The sequence below is a fragment of the Geospiza fortis genome, unplaced genomic scaffold (assembly GCF_000277835.1).
Source record: "Geospiza fortis unplaced genomic scaffold, GeoFor_1.0 scaffold172, whole genome shotgun sequence".
Taxonomy (NCBI): Eukaryota; Metazoa; Chordata; class Aves; order Passeriformes; family Thraupidae; genus Geospiza; species Geospiza fortis.
Window position 1 is genome coordinate 11,579,527 of NW_005054309.1, and position 17,631 is coordinate 11,597,157.

Here is a 17,631-nt window from a genome sequence, read left to right on the forward strand (position 1 = left end):
CCCGTGCCCCCGCAGGCCGGGCCAGGTGCGCGGGCCCGCAGCAGCGCGGGGCGCGCCCGGCGGGCAGCAGCTCTGCCAAAGGCATCCCCAGCTTGGCACGGCGCCTGATCCCCGGGCAAGAGGAGACACGACGCCGCTGACACGTTTCTTCCTGCTCCCTTTGAAAACTGCGTCGGAGCAAGGCTGACAGAAATCATGTGCTGGGTTTAACAGATTTCTCCCCAGAATGACGGTTCGGCTCAGAAGGGGAGGATGGGAGGGCTTACAAAAATTAATGCAGGATTCTGTTTGCCTGAGAGTACTGCCACAGCACACTCAGACAGGCTGCCAGGTCCCTCACCACTCCTCCTGGCCTGCAGGAGTCTGAGCTGGTGCCCCTTGGGAAGCAGCAGTTTGGTTTGTGTGATCATTAATATCCACTGCATGGGGAAAGGATTTGCAAACCAAGTACAAGAAAATGCTGCCCATCTGTTATGAGTGGGAACCTTCAAACTGCAGCATCACAAACTCTCGCCCAGGACTGTGGGGAGAAGAAAAGGAGGGAAGAAAAGAAAAAATGTTGGAAGCGTGTCCCTTCCTGCCGTGTGTCTGGCTGGCTGCAGGCTGGAGGGACACTGACCTGCTGGGCGAGGGGGGTGGGCACTGCCCGGGCCTGGGGCTGGCAGGTGCCAGGGAGGGGAGCACTGCCAGGAGCTGCAGCAGGGAGAAGTGCAAAACGCCCAGAGACATCCAGGAACAGGAAAGGGCCACGTTCCAGCAGCGGATGTGGAATGACACGGCAGAGGCACGTCAAACACACAGCAGGGCTCTGGCCGTTTCTAACACTGGGTGCTGCCCGTGGGTCACTGCCGTGTTAGGGCATCTCAGGGTGTGGGGCTGGCCCCATCCTGTGCCTTCCAGTGTGATCCCTGTGCCAGCCCCATCCTGTGCCCTTCTGTCTGATCCCTGTGCCCTCCAGTGTGATCCCTGTGCCAGCCCCATCCTGTGCCCTTCTGTCTGATCCCTGTGCCAGCCCCATCCTGTGCCCTCCAGTGTGATCCCTGTGCCCTCCAGTGTGATCCCTGTGCCAGCCCCATCCTGTGCCCTCCAGTGTGATCCCTGTGCCCTCCAGTGTGATCCCTGTGCCAGCCCCACAGGAGGGGCAGGGCTGGCCCCGGGCAGCCCCAGCTCAGGGGGCTCACAGCCCCAGCTGCCCTGCTCACCCTGCAGCCCCCAGGGCTGGCTCAGGCTGCAGGATGCTGTAGGGGGATAGAATATAAGAAAATAAAGATAGTGTAGGAAGTAATCTTACCCCTAAGGAGTTGCAGCAGGGTCAATTATCAAAGATTAGGAACAGGCCTGACTCTGACAGGCCATAGCTGTGACCAGTGAGAAGAAGAGTGCTATAAAAGAGTGGGGTGGCTGGGTGAGGAGGGAACTGGAGTCAGGTGGCTGCTTTGTGAAGAAGAAAAAGTCAGTGCTCTGAAGAACTGCTCACGAGAAAATATCAAGAAGGTATGAAACTTTTGTGATAAGGAGAGAACAGTGTGGAACCCCTGCAATAAGGTGACACCAGGATGGCACCCAGGGGAGCCGGTGGCAGCCCCGTGGGGCTCTGCAGCGGGCACTGGACACAGCCCTGCCTCCCTTCCCTGGAAAATGAGGGGTTGTGCCGGCACCTGCAGAGAGGCCCAGCCACGTGTGGGGACTCGCAGCTGCATTATGTTCCTGCTGCCCTGGAAGCAACCTGGTGGCTGAATTCCTGAGCAAGAAAACAGATTGGGAAAGAGAGGATTGCTCAATGCACCTGCTGGTGAGTCAGAAGGGAACAGAGGCAGCAGGGAAGGACCCTGGGGGGACCAGCCCCTCACTCTGGCAGGGAATTGGCTCTCCAGGCTCGGCTCTGGCCTGAGCCCTGGCCTGCACCACTGCCCAGGGCAGGGAATTCCCAGGGCGCTGGGCTGGGCACCCGAGTCCTGGCTGGTGCCGGGGCCAGAGCCGCCCTGGGCAGCAGCATCCTCCAGCCCCAGCCTGCCCTGGGGACACGGGCACGGCCAGCAAGGGCCTCTCACTGACGCCTGTGCCGGGGGCTCAGCAGCTGCACTGGGGAAGGTGTCCGGCACTGCCAGGCCACAGGAGGCTCCTCCAAAGGAAAATGACAGATAAACCCCACGAATGACTGGTGGGTAAACCCCATGAAAGGGCAGCCCAGACCCAGGGCGTGCATCTCACAGCAGAGACACCTCCTCCAAACAGCATGGAGGCGTTTTGGAGAACAGAACAGACTGATACTGGGTATGGGGAAAGGTCAATACAGGTGGGCAAGGGGACCCTCAAAAGGGAATGTTGGTACAGGCTCAGGGACCTCCCAAAAGTTTTACAGGGCAAGTTGGATTTTGTGAATTCCCTCCAGCTCTCTCCTGTGAGCTACTCCTCTCTATGCATCTATTTTGGGATGAAGTTTTCACTTCAGCACAGATGTTCAGAACTGGGTTTCGTGCAGTAACGATATGTTCACATCATTTTCCTTTTTGCACCAGAAACCACGAGCTGAGGAGCTGGGGCCAGCAGCAGCTGGCAGAGCTGGTAAGAGGCACTCTGGGCACATTTCCCTCCCTTTGCTTACAGCTGCCGATGCCACGGGCACGGTGGCCACAGCCAGACCCCTTGGCCACCACGTGTCAGGGTCTCCCTGGCAGCAGCCCCAGCTGTGGCAGCGCTGCCACCCCCCGGGGCAGAGCCAGCCCCCAGAGCATCCAGTGCACCCAATATCTGGAGCAAAAACACCCTCAGAATTATTCTGCTTCCTTCTTCCTGCAACCATTTCCTGCCCAGGGAGCAGAGGTGATTCGAGCTCTTCCCCAGGTTCCTGTTCCTCCCCCGCGAAGGCCCAGAATCCTCCCCAGCTCAGAAATGCCTCCCAGCTGCAGACACAGGAGACGCTTGGAACAAAATTCTATTATTTTGCTTTTCACAACTGATGCAGTTGTCATTGCTGCTGCTGTGGTTGTCATTGTCCTGGCCAGCGAGGTGCCACATCCCCCAGGGGTGACGGGCACAGCAAGGTGCCACATCCCCGAGGGGTGGCAGGGACGCCGAGGGGTGGCAGGGATGCGAGGTGCCACATCCCAGAAACGTGGCGGGCACAGCGAGGTGCCACAGCCGCAGTTTCCCGAGCCGCTTTGGCAGCAGCTCCTTCTCGTGGCTCTGCTCGGCACCCCAGCTCTGACTCCTGCCCGCAGCCACAGCCCCGGGCAGAGCTGCTGCCCCGAGCCCGCAGAGGACAGAGCCGGCCCGAGGGTCCCGCAGAGCCCTGGGACGGAGCCGGGAGCCACCGCAGCCGAAGTCACAGAGGAAAATGGAGCTGGGTTCTTTCTGCCAGTTCTGAACACCGGCACTGCCCCACACGCTGTTTGTCCTTGGCAGCTGAATGTGGGGATACGTGAAATGCTGGTGCCATCCTGAGCATGGCACAAAGGGAGTGCAGGGGACGGGGTGCTCGGCCAGCAGGCATGGGGTGTCCAGGGGTGCTGACCTGAAAACGCGAGACCTGTCTGGGAAAGGCCAGTTCGTGCTGTGGGTCACAGGAGACACCCGCAATCCCCCTGGAAAACAACTGCCCTGAGGTGTTTCCTTCAATCAATTAAAGTTGTGGTGTTGTGATCGAAAATTTTGATTATCAGTGATTTGTGGGAAACCGGAGGAGCTGCAACGGAGGAGCTGCAACACGTGGCAGCAGAGCTCCCTCTAATGTCAGCCGCTGCCCGGCTGCACCGCACTCCCTGCGGCCCCATTCCCTCACTCCCTTCCCAGTTCCCTTCATTCCCTGCTCCCCCTTTCCCTGCGCCTCCGGGTTTCTGCTCCCCACTCCTTGCCCCCCCATTTCCCCTCACTCCCTTCAGCCTGGATTCCCTGCACCCCCAGCTCCCTGTTCTGCAGTTCCCTGAGGATCCAGCTCCCTGTGCCCCCATTCCCCACTCCCCTCATCCCCTGCAGGGAGGGCCTGGGGGTCCCAGTGTGTCCCTGAACCTCAAAGGTGTTGCCACAGGACGGTAACGACAGCGGGGGCTGATCCAGAGATCCTGGTGCTTTGCATTTACCAGGATCTAACAGGAATATCCTCAACAGGTGGCATTTTAATACACATCCTGTGGATGGAACACGCTGGTGCAGAGAAGCCCCAGTACCAAATAAAATAAATTGTGGGCAGTCCCACAAGTGCTCAGACATGTTCGAGCCTACGTAGCGCAGTGGAGCCGCTTTTAACGTGGTAGAGGAAAAGATAATTAAGAAAGAGAACTTTTATTAGGGCAATTTCACTTTATTTTTTCCATACAGCAAGGTCAACTATAGCAGTAATAATAAAATAAGCATAAACCCAAATTGCAGCCCAGGACAGAGTACGTAACTGGAGCAACTACAAGCAAAGTAAGTCTGTGGTTACGTTAAGAGCAAACCCAAGCGCGCCCGTCCTTCCAGCAGATGGCCCGGGGGCTGCAGAGCGCAGCTCGTTAATTCATTAATTACTGATTGGTGTCAGCTCCCAGCCCCACGCCTGCTCCCAGCTTTGGCACGCACAGCATGAGCGGCTCCTGCAAGGCTTCTGTGAAAAGGGAAGATCTCCCAGGCTGTTCCTCGCCTGCCAGAAGAACAGGAGCACTACGAGAGAAAACAATCCCCTACCCTACAGCTACGGGTGCTGTTCCGTTTGCCTGTCCATGGTTGAACTCTGTGAATGTCAGTACTTGTTTTGAAGAATCTTTTTTTGTGAACAAGAAACCACTGAAATTGTCAGAAACTGGTTTGAATAGCATATATCTTTAATATATTTTGATACTTTAAACATGCAGTAGATTTTGAATAATGTACGGAATATCTGAGCCATGATTCCCTGGATGGGCTGAAGTACCTGCTTTTTTTTTTCTTTTTTTTCCTTTTTTTTTTTTCCTTTTTTTTTTGTTTCTTAATGATTTTCAGGCAGATTTGACCCAGTGGAGCTTCTGTCAGTCATGAGATCTCGGAAGGATGGCAGATCTTTCCAGCTGAAAAAATCCTGGCAAACTACAAGCTGTCCACATAAAGCAAAGCAACTTTTTGGAAGGGGGATGGAGTGCTAACTCTGTGCCACTTTTGCAAGCAATTTTGTTCAGCCTGTCATTTTATTTAGCCTTAACAAAACTCCTTGTAATTATAGACATTTTTATTCAAAATAAGATCTTACTATTATACAGGTTTCTCTCTTTTTTGACTATATACAGAAGTGCAAAAAGTCAACCTTCGCTCTCGACGTCCCAACTGCAGCATAATCAACCCTCAAGAGTTTGCACACACACACTAGAATTCTTGTTACGTAAACTTTGAGTATTTGGATTATCAACAAAAAGTCCCTTGATCTATTGATTATGCAGCTTATTTATAACAAGGCCTGATATTCAGGGATTTCAAAAATATTTAAACAATATTTTAACATTTGAAATGGATACAGTAGAAAATAAATTTTATTCTAATATCTAGGAACTAGATTTTTTTTTCTCATAATAACTAATTACAAACAAAATAAATCATCAAAATATTACTCAATTGTCTGCCAGGATTGTTGCCATAGCAACAACTTAACTTCTTACTTAGCAATGATTATATAATTATAAGATATCCATATAAAAGATCTTTGTTCTTTGAATGAAAACTAGACAAGAACTAACAATGACTGACATTCTTACATTGTCGTATTAGATCAGTAAAATAGAAATCATTTAGTTAACAATAATACGAATACTCATAAGACACTACATATAGATTCCAAACTGAGTATGTTATGAAGAAAACTACTTTTTTTTTTTGTATTTTGAAAAAGTCATCAGTAAACTCTAATAAAACAAAATTCTATGAACTGAAATGGTATCAACTGGTAATAGAAAATGAAAACGAGCTAATAAATGTAAGAAATAAAAACTACACTTTTAACAAGAAAAAAATAAGTAAATTCTCTATGGTAAGTCACTACAATAACATGTGAAGTCACCTATACTTTCTTAACACGATTGAAATTACATTGGTATGGGTTTTAACCCGTAATGTAATAATCTAAGGCTTTAATAGATGTACAGTACAATCAGGAAAATCAACACATCATTCTTATCTATAAAGCATCTCTCTCAAGCATAAAAACTCGCAGTAAACTCGGAGTATGGCGAGTTCTAGAACCGAACCCGCGCCTCTCCCTCCCTGCCCGCCCGGGGCCTGGCCCCAGGCAGCCCCTGGCTGAACAGAGCAAAAATATCCTTTACTGGCTGCAACATCCAAACCACAAAAAGGAATTCCTTTGGATGAATCCACTCTTAGAACTTGAATGCACATCTATTTGTTTGTTTTTATTTTGTAAAGGCTTTCTAAGGCTATAAGCAGTTAATCTGAACAAAAAAAAAATCACATATAAAACTCACCCGAGTATTAACCCACCCAATTTCTACACTAATTAACATCTCATTTGTCCTATTTTGGTTTGTCATGCATCTGCTGTCAGTGCTTCTGCGTCTTTGTTTAGAGTCGCCGCGGACGCGGGACTTGATGAATTAAAGTGAAACCCATCTCTGCAAAACATTTATAGTCCTTGTGACTCGAGACAGAGGCTATAAATAGAGCAAAAGAAGTTCCTCAAACATTTGTTACTGTGTCTCAGAAATGGCTTTTCCCTTTGCAGATCACCTTATACAGTAACTATGCATAAATATGACATACAACGCCTTGGGAGAGTTTAGAGATAATATTGTCCATAAGGGTTACGCACAGCTGGAGCATCTCTCTGGTGCTGCCCACTGGCTGTGAGGAGCAATTGGCCATTTCTGAGACAGCTTTGGTTTGAAACAGAATGGTGCCCTTTGACTGATCAGTACTCATCAAGTCAGTGAAAACGTGGTTCTGAAAATAACACTGCGGAAATAATACTCTGATGGATGTACAGTCTATGGCACTTCATGAGAATCCTTAACAACGTGGTACTTAAAGCCATTGATGTGCTTTAAAATATACACAGTTGTGGTTTTGCTTGGCACATTCATCTCTGTCAGATTCCTCTCTTCTCATTTCTTACAATCTATTACATTAAAAATATTACTCTTAAACAAAAAATTACTGTGCATGCACGCTCTCGTCTATAATGGCAATTTTAAATACAAGGTGCACCTTTGTTATTTGTAAACCTTGAAAGAAATAAACTTACTTTAAAAAATTATATCTTGGTCTACAGACGTACCAATACATAATAGATGTCTGGTTACAGCATCGTCGGTCTTTCCAGGCGGCGTGGGCGGGGAGCAGCCCCAGCAGCGCCCGGGCAGCGCGCGGGAAAGGCGGACGATGCTGCGGGCCTGGACAAGAAATCACCTCAGCACAAATACCAATTCAATGTACAAAGTAGATAGGCAACAGTGTGCAGTGGAGTCCCACGGTCTCGCTTCGTCTCGTTAACATGCAATGTGTGATGTCACTGCTGAGGGGTTCCCAGTGCTGCGGGACAGTATTTACATACACTATGGCTAATGAGCTCGGCCTCTTCCCACCCAAATCCGGCCTCTTCGCCGCCAATACCATCTGGGAAGGGAAGAGACAAAGTGTTCTCGGCACAGCCAGCACTCGGGCTCACACACACCTGCCCCAGCTCCACGCACGGGGGCTGTGTCCCTGCAGGGCAGCAGAAGCATCCCATCCCACTCGAGGCATTCCATCCACCCCAGCCCATGCCATCCACCCTCCCTGCAGTGCTCCAGCACTTTAACCATGTTTATGCTCAGCTGAAAGGAGCAGCCATGATTAAAAACCCACTGTGGCCAAAGAGTCAATCCTCACCCTCAGAAATAATTCCATTATGGCCAAGGAATTCAATAAAAACATGGCAGAAATGGAGCACAGGAGAGAGGAAGGTAACACAAAACAGGAGCCACCCTGGGACGGGATGGCTGCAGGGGGGGAATCTCACAACAACAGGAGAATTATGAATTTCCAAACCCAGGAAATGCTGGGGTTCCAAATTTTGAGATTTAAAAGCCATTCTTTCTGAAGAGAACCTGATGGAATCATCTTTCCCCCCTAGTCTGCCCTCAGCTCAGGTCAGCGCTGAGGCCACCACACACAGAACATAAATCTCTGTGAACCCTGATTGGGCTGGGTGGGTGTGTACAAACTAACACATGATGTGGCCACTGGGATCTCCCCTTGGAGAGGAATGGCCCCTCAGGGGGTCAGAGCCTCCGGCCCCAGAGCTTACTGGTTTTATTAGAAAGAAGTTAAAAACATTCTGTCCCTTACAGCAACAAATTGCACACATAAGAGAAAAAAAAATACAGCAACAACACATTGGGAACTTACTGTTTGATGACCAAATGTCTACATCTGTGTAACATACTTGTGGCTAGTCAGATGTTCGGCAGATATTATGGGTATCTACAGGTAAGAAATGTAAACAGTGAGTGACAGATGCAATGAGCCCACCCAGAGGCACAGCATTTGCTACAGAACATCAGTTTGGGAAAGGGAGGATCAGCTGTGAGTCGGTGGATTTTATATTGTAACTATAAGGTTAAAATCAACTGAAGTGCTACAATAGCAACTTATAACTGGAAAACACTGGGTTAAGTACTACATAAATAAGTATTACTGGTTGTTCAGGAAATAGGAGAAGTTAACATCTACGAGTCATGCAGTGCAGTAATTCAAAATAGCCCTTTTTGTTGGCCTACACAAAATTCTGTGCTTTCAGTGTGTCAGATGATGAATTCTACAGTGGCCTCGTTCCAGTGTGATTTTGTGAAGTGTTCACTGCTGTCACTGTCCTGGGGTCTGAATGCCAAGCCTACGATGCCCTGAGCTTGATGTTCATGGCTGGTGAAGATGCCCGGCTGAGAAGGGCTCTGCCCTTCCCGCAGCAGCCGCGGCACCGCGCGCAGCAGCCGGCACGCAAAGCCTCCCCAGCAGGGAAACAACCCCAAAGGGCTCGGCTGCACTAACAGGACTGAGCACGAGGCTCCCCTCACGGGCCCGTGTGCTCAGTGTGCCGTGTAACAAACCAGGATCACACGGAGCCAAGTGCCAGCAGTGCCACTGACAGGTGACACTGCGCCCCGGCCGCGGGTCACGGCAGCACCGCAGCGCCCAGGGGAGCAGACGTGCCCAGGCACAGGGAACTGCACTGGGGCCCAGGACACAACGTGGATTTGCACAATCCCAAATGGCTGTGGCACTTGGAAAGACCCTTTTTGCTGATGGGCACCAAGGCCGGCCTGCGAATCTGCCCAGTAAAGAGAATGGGGGTTTCTTCTCAGCTAACTCATTGGCAGGTCCTGCTGCTGTTTTTGCACCCGTGTGCCCTCTCCTCCCCTGGCAGCTCACACATCACAGCATTGCCAACTCCACAGAAATGGGCTTGGAGCAGAATGAAGCTTCTCATACCATGTTTTCCTGCTGCTGCAGGGCAGGCTGCGGCACCCGACTGGAGCAGCATCAGGGGCAGTGCTGTCGAACAGACCAAGGACCTTCCACACCAGCCCGGGCAGATGAAGGGCCACATCTTTATAAGCCTTTGGCATGCAGGCACACGGCATTGGGTGGCATTAAATACCTTCAGCATTGCTCACAGGGTATATACATATATGGGCATATATGTATATATGGAGGTTTGGCTGCAGAACTGCACTAAGGGTGTTATGAGGCTCTGGGGAGGAAAGGCATGAAATGACCAGATTCTACAGCAGAAGGTTTTCCCTGTGGTGTCCCTGGGAAGTGCATGGTTACTAACAGAGAGAGGATTTAAAAATAATGACTTTTTCTGTGGCTCATCTTGTTCTCACAACCCTCAGGACATGCACAGGATACAGAGACACCCTGAAAATAACTGTCTGGTGCAATAAACTACAATATTGAGAGACTTTGGGCATACAGGACGTTGCTTGCTGAGGTGGCACATATGCAGAGGTAGCCCCACCTATGAACTAGCTTTTCAAAACACAAATTTTTAGGCCAAGTTTAAAGCCCTGAGTGAGCTGTTCATTCAGCAAACATTTCTCAAGAGAAGAACGTGCTAGCTGCTGAGCAGACTAACCTGGGCTGGTTTTGGCATTCTACAATATCCAGGTCCCTTTGGAGGCTCAGGATGTGCATGCCTGGGTGTCACTGCAATGATGCCATTTGGGAATTGTATTTTTGAGAGATGAGGAAGCAGACAGGTTAACGAGGGATGTACAGCTGGGGCAGCACAAAATGGTAGTGCTCAACAGGTAAAGGTGCAAAGGCTCGAAGCCAAAGGCCCTGGGGCTCACTCTGCAGCTCTGGGTGTCCTGAGGAGCCACCTGCCCTGAGCCAGGAGCCAAGTGCATCAGGTAAGCCTGCCTTAACACTGACATGTACCTGCACAGGAGCACACCTGCACAACGCTGAGGAGAACCTGGAGCTCCCTTCTCTAAGGGGCACACACGTGATCCCACTGAGCTGGAACCAAGACCTGTGTATCAGACCAGGACTGACAGCTTCCTGCCACGGACAACTAACTGCCCAGCAAACCTCAAAAAATAATTAGCTTTTAGAAGAGGAACAGGAGGCTCTTTAAAACATTTTTATTGTTTCAGCCAGGTGTTGTACAGAAATCTGCTTTTCTGACAGCGTCCTGTGCTCAGGTGCAGCTCCAGCCGCTCCTCTGGCCCAGACTCATCTTTAGAGCTCTGGTTCTGGCTTTCCTGGCAGGACTTCTAATCACTTACGTGGTAAAGCTTTACTCTCATGTTCCTGAAATACATCCAAACACGGCAATGACTGGGGTGCCTATTGAGAAATAAACCCAGACTCTAAGGGGCATTTTCTTATCTGAGCTCTGTTCAAAGCAATGGGCCATTCCAAGGAGAATCACAGGCTGCAACAAAGGCTTCAAGGAAGCCTTTCTGTGTGGCCCATGCTCACAGGGTTTTATTTTATGCTTGGAAGAGGAGAGAACATGTTTGGACTGCTAAGCTCAGACTGTAAGAACCTGCAACCCCTCTGCACAAAGACTCCCCTGGCTTTCCCTGAGTTCTGCACTGAAAGGAGCTGTTGGCTCCACAGAAATGGAAATAAATCATGGGTTTGTGTATTATCCCTTGCTCTTTGCATCCCTGAGAACAGAAATAAGCAGCGTGGCCTATAAATGTCAAGACTGAGTCAGAAACTCTATTGTCAATTATTTTTAGCATCAGAAATGGAACTGCAGCACCTTTGGAGCACAGCTAAGGGCTGATTAAGCTGTGCTGCAGCTCTCTGAGAGAATGTGTAGGCCAACAAGAGGTCAGATCCAAACCCCCATGCTCATTAAAGCACCGATTTCGAGTTGTCTGTAAGGAACAAAGCTGTAAATTAGCAAACCTGGTTGGCTGTGGCTGTTGCAGCGAAGGGAACACTTGTGGCAGATGTTGTTGCTGCAGACACAGTGGCTGGCGTAGCACCGTGCACCATGGGAACTTTCGGAAGGAAAATCAAATAAGCAAACGTACAGAAGAGTGTAGCAGTATGGGACCAGAGCGACACGTGGGAGGGTCATTGAGCATGGTTTACCACAGCAGAAAGCCCGAGACATCATTGCCAGCGCGTGACATGCAACCACAGTGCAAAGCAGGACAGCATTCCAGGAGGGAGGGGAGGGAGATGGAAGAGAAAAAAAAGGGGAAAATGCTTGTTACCATCAAATCAAGAAAATCGACACAAACAAGCTTAACCATTTCAATACGAAAAACAACAGGAGAGTTTTTTCAATGCCCCTACATTTACAAATTTTTGTCCTTTAGAAATTCAACCCAAATATTAACTGCTAACAGAAATTAATCTTGTAGAAGGACAGAATACAGCTACGTGGTTATGGTAAGATACAGTCTTTAGTTAACACAAGATAGGTTCTAAACACTGGAACTCATAGTCCAGTCAAAATCCACCAAGGAACAATGTGCAATTAAAAACTGCTGTACAAAATTAACATCTACGTGTCCATGTCAATTAAATAAAACAATCACATTTAATTGACAGGTGTTAGTGCAGGAGGCTCGGGGAGATGGACTGGCACGAGGGCTGTACATTAAATCTAGCAGTGGATTTTGAGGGTCTGTGAGCTGCACCACAGGTTTAAGATAATCAAGAAACAAAGCTGGCACCTACCAACACTTGTAGCGGGTGTCATGCACAATATTGAGCCTGCTCATCATGCATTGCAACAGGAAGGTGGATTTGGAAAGGGAAAAGAATTAAAACAACCCATCACACGTGTAATTAGAAATTTCATTGAACAAAGAAGAAAAATTGTTATTACGGGCACAGTGGCATGTAACTGTCAGCACAATCAAACCACACAATAGCACAGTGATCCGTTAGAACGAGGCCTCAGGGACAGGTGGAGCTGTGCTGGGACCCTGCTGGCCCCTGCACGGCCAGGAAAGCCTTCCTCAGCTTTAACTCACAGCTCCTGAAACCTGCCTGCCTTGGGACACAAGCCTTGTCATGGCCCTTTCCCTGCTCTCCTCAGATCAAAAGAGATGCTTCAAACTCACCCTGCCTGGTGCTGCGGTCCCCAGTGCAGGGACCAGGCACTGCTGTCCTTGTTGGAGCCGTCAGATGCACAGTGGGACAGAGAGAGCCTCTCCTCTCCTCTCCTCTCCTCTCCTCTCCTCTCCTCTCCTCTCCTCTCGTGGCTGAATGGTCCCTGTGCCTGAGCAGCTCCCAGTGACACCCCACAAGCCCTGCTCTGCTTTCTGTTCTACATTGTAGGATGTATTTTAAGCTGCTGGTGCCGGGGCTCACAGCCCCATCTCCCGTCAGGCCACACACCTGCAGAGTTCTGCCCTGCAACCAGAGCCAGAGCAGGAAGGTGTTTTTAGGATCATTCTGGCATCATTTTTAAGTATCACCAAGCTGGCAATTCTCATTAAATTACACAGCAAAATGCCTTCCACCAGACTGATCTCACAATCTTCTATTTCTGCTTCCAAGATGATAAACATATACTGATCTTCCAGAATATCCATTTTAATACATTATTTACTTTTTAATGTAACAAATAACATTTATTAATGCTGTTAATGATGAGCGACACAGCAGAAACAGAAATGAACTCTGAACTCTGGGAATGAGACTGCAGTGGGAATGGAAACACTTCCTAGCAGTCTGGCAGAGGCAGCCAGGCAAGGCTGCCTGTGTGACATCCTGGGCTGTCCTGGGCACGGGAAATGGCTCCGGCCGTGCCCAGCGCTGCAGCGGATGCACAGCCTCAGCAGCATTTCACTGTGCAGGGAAGAAGTCAGGCCAGTTCAGTTGCTGCTGGGGCCAAGGTTATCCTCTGTCCCTGCTCTATCTGTAAGGCAACAAAGGCAAGGGCATCATCCTGTTCCCCAATTACACCTCTGTGTCAAGGAAGAGACTGAGCACACTGACAAGGAAAGGGTAAAGGAAAGGCGCCTCTCCCGACCTCCCCTGGCACAAATCAGGGCTGAAGTCAAGGGGATCACCTGCAAGATTAAAAAATGGAGCAGAATTTGGCTAAAAAGTACAAACAGTAAGCAGAACTGCTTTTTTGGTCCCTCCTGTGGGCTCTCCGTGGCATTAATGGGGTTTCAGAGCAGAAGCTCTGAGCTGTGGCTCTGCAGAAGTGCCCCCTGCACACGGCTGTGCGCCCTGCAGTGGTCCATCACCCCATGCACAAGTAATAATAGTGCAGTACCCACTGCTACACATGGGCTGGCTGTTATACCCACTCTGAAACATCCCTGTAACACTTCTCAGTGAAAAGCTCCAAATTTCAGCCTGAATGATCATCATTAACATTATGACCAGTGCCCACAGTTTTGAAAGGGAATTAAAGCAAATGAACATGAGGCAGAAAGTGGAATGCTTGCTGGGGTGGCATAATTCCCAAATACAGATATTATGCTTTATGATCCTCTTACCAGTAATAAAAATAATTTTTGCTATGATCCTAATATTCAGCTTGACTTCAGAAGCTTTGACTTACTAATGAGAACACATGAATAATGAATGTTCACTTTCAATGTTCCCTGGCTGTTCAGCACAAGGCAGATTTTTAATTTGAGGATGTTCCAACTTAAATGACCACAACTGCATAACCAGATTATTTCTGCAACACAATAAAGCTATTTCTAGAAATATTCTAGGTTTACTGTTGTTTTAATTATTTTTTCTCTTTTCTCCCTTGTATTATTCCCCTCAGTCTATTTCTTCTGCCCAATCTACTAATGCCTAATTAAAAACAACACTCCAGACAGCACAAGCACTCCTGTGGAGGTGAGCAGTGGTGTGTGACCTTTCCCTCCCCAAAGTTTTGGGGAGGAGCAGCGGTTTTGCACAGGCCCAGCAGCCCCAGGGAGGAAAGTCCCTTAAGGAAAGCCTCTGGGCACTGAGTCCCAGGCAGGAGCAAGGGAGTCTCTGGTGCTGAAGCTGCAGTAATTGAACAACTACACAACGAGTTAACACAACGCAGAGGGAGCTGCAGCCTTTCCTCACTGGCTCTGGGGTTCAGCTGCCAGCTGCAATCCTGCCCCTTGCAGCTGCACCACCCAACTCCTGGGAGCATCCTGCCAACACGACCCCTTGCTCTGAGGCTCTCGCTTCTCAAGGCCAGTCTGGTCACCCGGGGACACACCTGGGGCAGAGCAGCTGCACTCACACCCCGGGGAGAAGGGAGCTGAGGCACAGCACGGTCCCAGGCACCGGGCAGGATGTCACTCAGCTGCCCCAGGAGCACTGCAGCAGCCCCAGCTGCACTGCAGGACACGGAGCAGCTGAAGGTCTGAGGACCTGCAGCTCTGCACATTCACAGAGGGAGGGTCACCTACGTCTGCCAAGGTGTCCCCAGCTGGCAGCCAGGAACCAAACCCAGGCATGCAGAGCCTCCTGACTCGGCACACTAACTGCCCTTATCTCAAGAGCACAAATGTTCCTGGCTCTTTCTCGTCACACCCCTGAGCTCCCCCCTCAGCCTGGGGACAGCTTCCAGCAGCCATGGTTTCGGGGACACCTCAAGAGGCGAGCTGTGCACAGAGGGAGCTTTAGCTGAGAGAGGTGATGTGAATGTCTGAAGAACATTTAATCACTTCAGGTGTGCTGGAGTGCAGTGTCCACTCCCAGGCATGGATGTTCCCTGGATGTGCTTCACATCCCCGGCGCACAGGCAGCCAGAACAATGCCTTACAATTCAGAAGAGGTATCTGAGGTTTCCTGCAGTATCAGTGGGAGGACATGAGGAGTGAAGTGCCCTGCAGAGGGGAGGGTCCTGCCCAGGGCACACCCACCCTGTGTAGGTTCTGCAGGCGTCCTGCCCTCCAGCCCTCCTGCACACTCTGCCTGGAGCAACTAGGAACACAAACGAGCACTTACACCTTGGGTGTCTGAACCTGAAAAATGTCACTTTAATTCAGATGCCACTGAGCTGCCCTGGCCCTGCTCCGTGGCCGTGGAGCTGGGGGCACCCGCGCTCTGCGCTCTCCGCGGCTTCGCAGGGACAGATGGAGAAACTCTGTGTGTCCACGTGACTGTGCCCAAACAGGAACTGATCCCAGCTCGTCTGAAGCGGGAGAAACTAAAAAGGGCAAGGTGCCAAAGACATTTTTCAAACTTTTTGGAAAGTACTGGACTACTGGAAAGCTCAAAGTGCAGCTATCTGAAAAATATAAAGAGAGAATTCATAATAGCTCAGGCTAAAAACTCCCTTACTTTTATTGTGTAACATACACTAAACTCCAGTGGTCAGGAAAGGTCTAATGAAGCTCAAGAACCACTGCCAAGCTCCTGGAGGTTCCACTGTGGATGTGCTGGAGGAAGAGCTGAGGTAAGGTGTGTCAAGAGCCAGTGGGAAAGGCCCCAGTCTGTGATGAGGTGCAAATGGGGTCTGGCACACACAAACCACAACCCCAGCTCCTGAGTTCCAGGGGGAAGTACAAAGGCAGCTCCAGCATTTCCAGAAACCATCCAGCCCCTTGCTGCTTTCATGGAAGCCGGAAAATTGCAGTTTACAGACTCCACTGGTCATGCTGCACCAAAAGAGATCTGTGAATTGTTTAACATTCATAGGAAGGATTCTATCTGGATGGGGCTCTGAGCAACCTGGTCTATTGCTAGGTGTCCCCCCATGGCAGGGGGTCTGCAATGAGGTGGTCTTTAAGGCCCTTCCCAAACCATTCAGTGGTTCCATGAGTCTATGACTGCATATACATTTTTATATGGATTTTAATATGTGGGCTAGGGATCTGACCTGCAGCTTACCCAGCCCATCTTGCTACTGACTCCAGCAAGCTTTGCAACATTTCCTGATACATTTCAGTGGCTGCAATGCATTTTTGCATTATTAAAATGCACAGATCAAGAAACTGATTTTTGTGCCATTTAAAGTACACAAGTTGGTTGCATGCCAGATCATGACAGCATAATAAAGGGCACTGTACTGATCTCCTGGGAACATACTTGCCCAAGATGCCCAGGATAAAATCCTTTAAATTTTTGGGTAGAGACTGATTAGCTGTATTTCTTCCCCTTCCCGGTCCACATGAAGAAGGGCTGTCCTCACAGACTCTATCCCATTTTTGAGTACAGATCTATCAGCTCTGCACATTCCTGGAATGAGGGTGCTGCTTTAGTGTGGGTTCAGGTGTAACAAACTACCTCAGCTGTGTAACTAAGGGCAGAAGCTCCCAGGACATACTGGAGATCATTTCTCATGCAGTGCCATCAGCAGAACCAAAGCACATATTCCAGCTTTATGTCCCATCACTACTCCTCCAAAAGGATTTCTGCTTAGTCCATAGTACAGGCATCAATCTTCACCAATTACACCAGGACTCTTGGCTGAGAACAAGCACTTGGCTTACTCAGTCCAAGACCAGCCCTGAGCCATCAGTGATGGATGCCCAAACTGCGACTGCTTGTGTAGGTCTGTGTTTCTCCACCTGTGAGACTGCCTGTGCTGCCTGGGATCACTGCACCCCATTAAAACCTCATTAAAAAACCCCCTCGTGTGTGTGACTCAGAGCCACCACTGCCAAGGCCAAGGGGTCTTACAGGGAAACAAGCACAACAGCTGAGGGATGTGGAAGGAAGAGCAGTTAATCCAGGAAAAGAGGAAGGAGAGAGGAGATTTCAAATTCTGATTTGGGGTGAGAGAGCAGGATGCTGATTTTGTGTTAGACTGGAAAAGTCCCACCCAGCCTCTGTGAGGAGCAGAGAGAAGGCAGCGTGCCCACAGGCAGCCCCTCCTGCGCCCAGGGGCAGGGGCACTGCTGTGCCCTGCCTGGAGGGGCTGCCTGTGCCTGGCACAGCGGCCCCAGCACACACCGCGTTTGCACCAGCTGCCTCCTAGTGTGCTGCTCCAGAAATGCCCCCGCTCCCGCCCCTGAAAAGGCGCCAGCGATGCACTTACCTGGTGGGAGAAAGGCTGTATGCTGCTGTAACTGCATGTTGGCAAGAGCTTGCTGGTATTGGAAGATACCAGTGTTAAAGACTGCGGTGGCACCATTGGTTTTTTCAAGCGCAGGCCTCTTTGGTAAGGGGGGAAGTACAGCTTGAGGAATTCCCTGAATGGTGGATGGGTATAAAAATAAAGTCCAGTAACAAAAAAGAAAAAAACAAAAAAGGGAGGGGGTG

At 49.8% G+C, this 17,631-nt stretch overlaps 1 protein-coding gene across 5 annotated transcripts in view; it reads right to left on the reverse strand.

Annotated features, from left to right (window-relative positions):
* Window positions 1-4,279: 4,279 nt before the first annotated feature.
* Window positions 4,280-17,631, reverse strand: part of MBNL1 (muscleblind like splicing regulator 1) — a 45,449-nt gene continuing 32,097 nt past the window's right edge. For 2 of the 5 annotated variants that reach the window (XM_031055365.1, XM_031055364.1), the window contains 4 exons: window positions 17,408-17,561; window positions 11,362-11,456; window positions 8,344-8,418; window positions 4,280-7,569 (listed from right to left, as the gene is read on the reverse strand). In XM_031055365.1, coding sequence (XP_030911225.1) covers window positions 8,362-8,418; window positions 11,362-11,456; window positions 17,408-17,561 — 306 coding nt within the window. In that variant the 3' untranslated portion in view covers window positions 4,280-7,569; window positions 8,344-8,361. Of the gene's footprint in view, window positions 7,570-8,343; window positions 8,419-11,361; window positions 11,457-12,144; window positions 12,181-17,407; window positions 17,562-17,631 lie in introns of all 5 variants that reach the window. The other 3 variants (XM_031055367.1, XM_031055366.1, XM_014312312.1) reach the window with 2 other exon arrangements.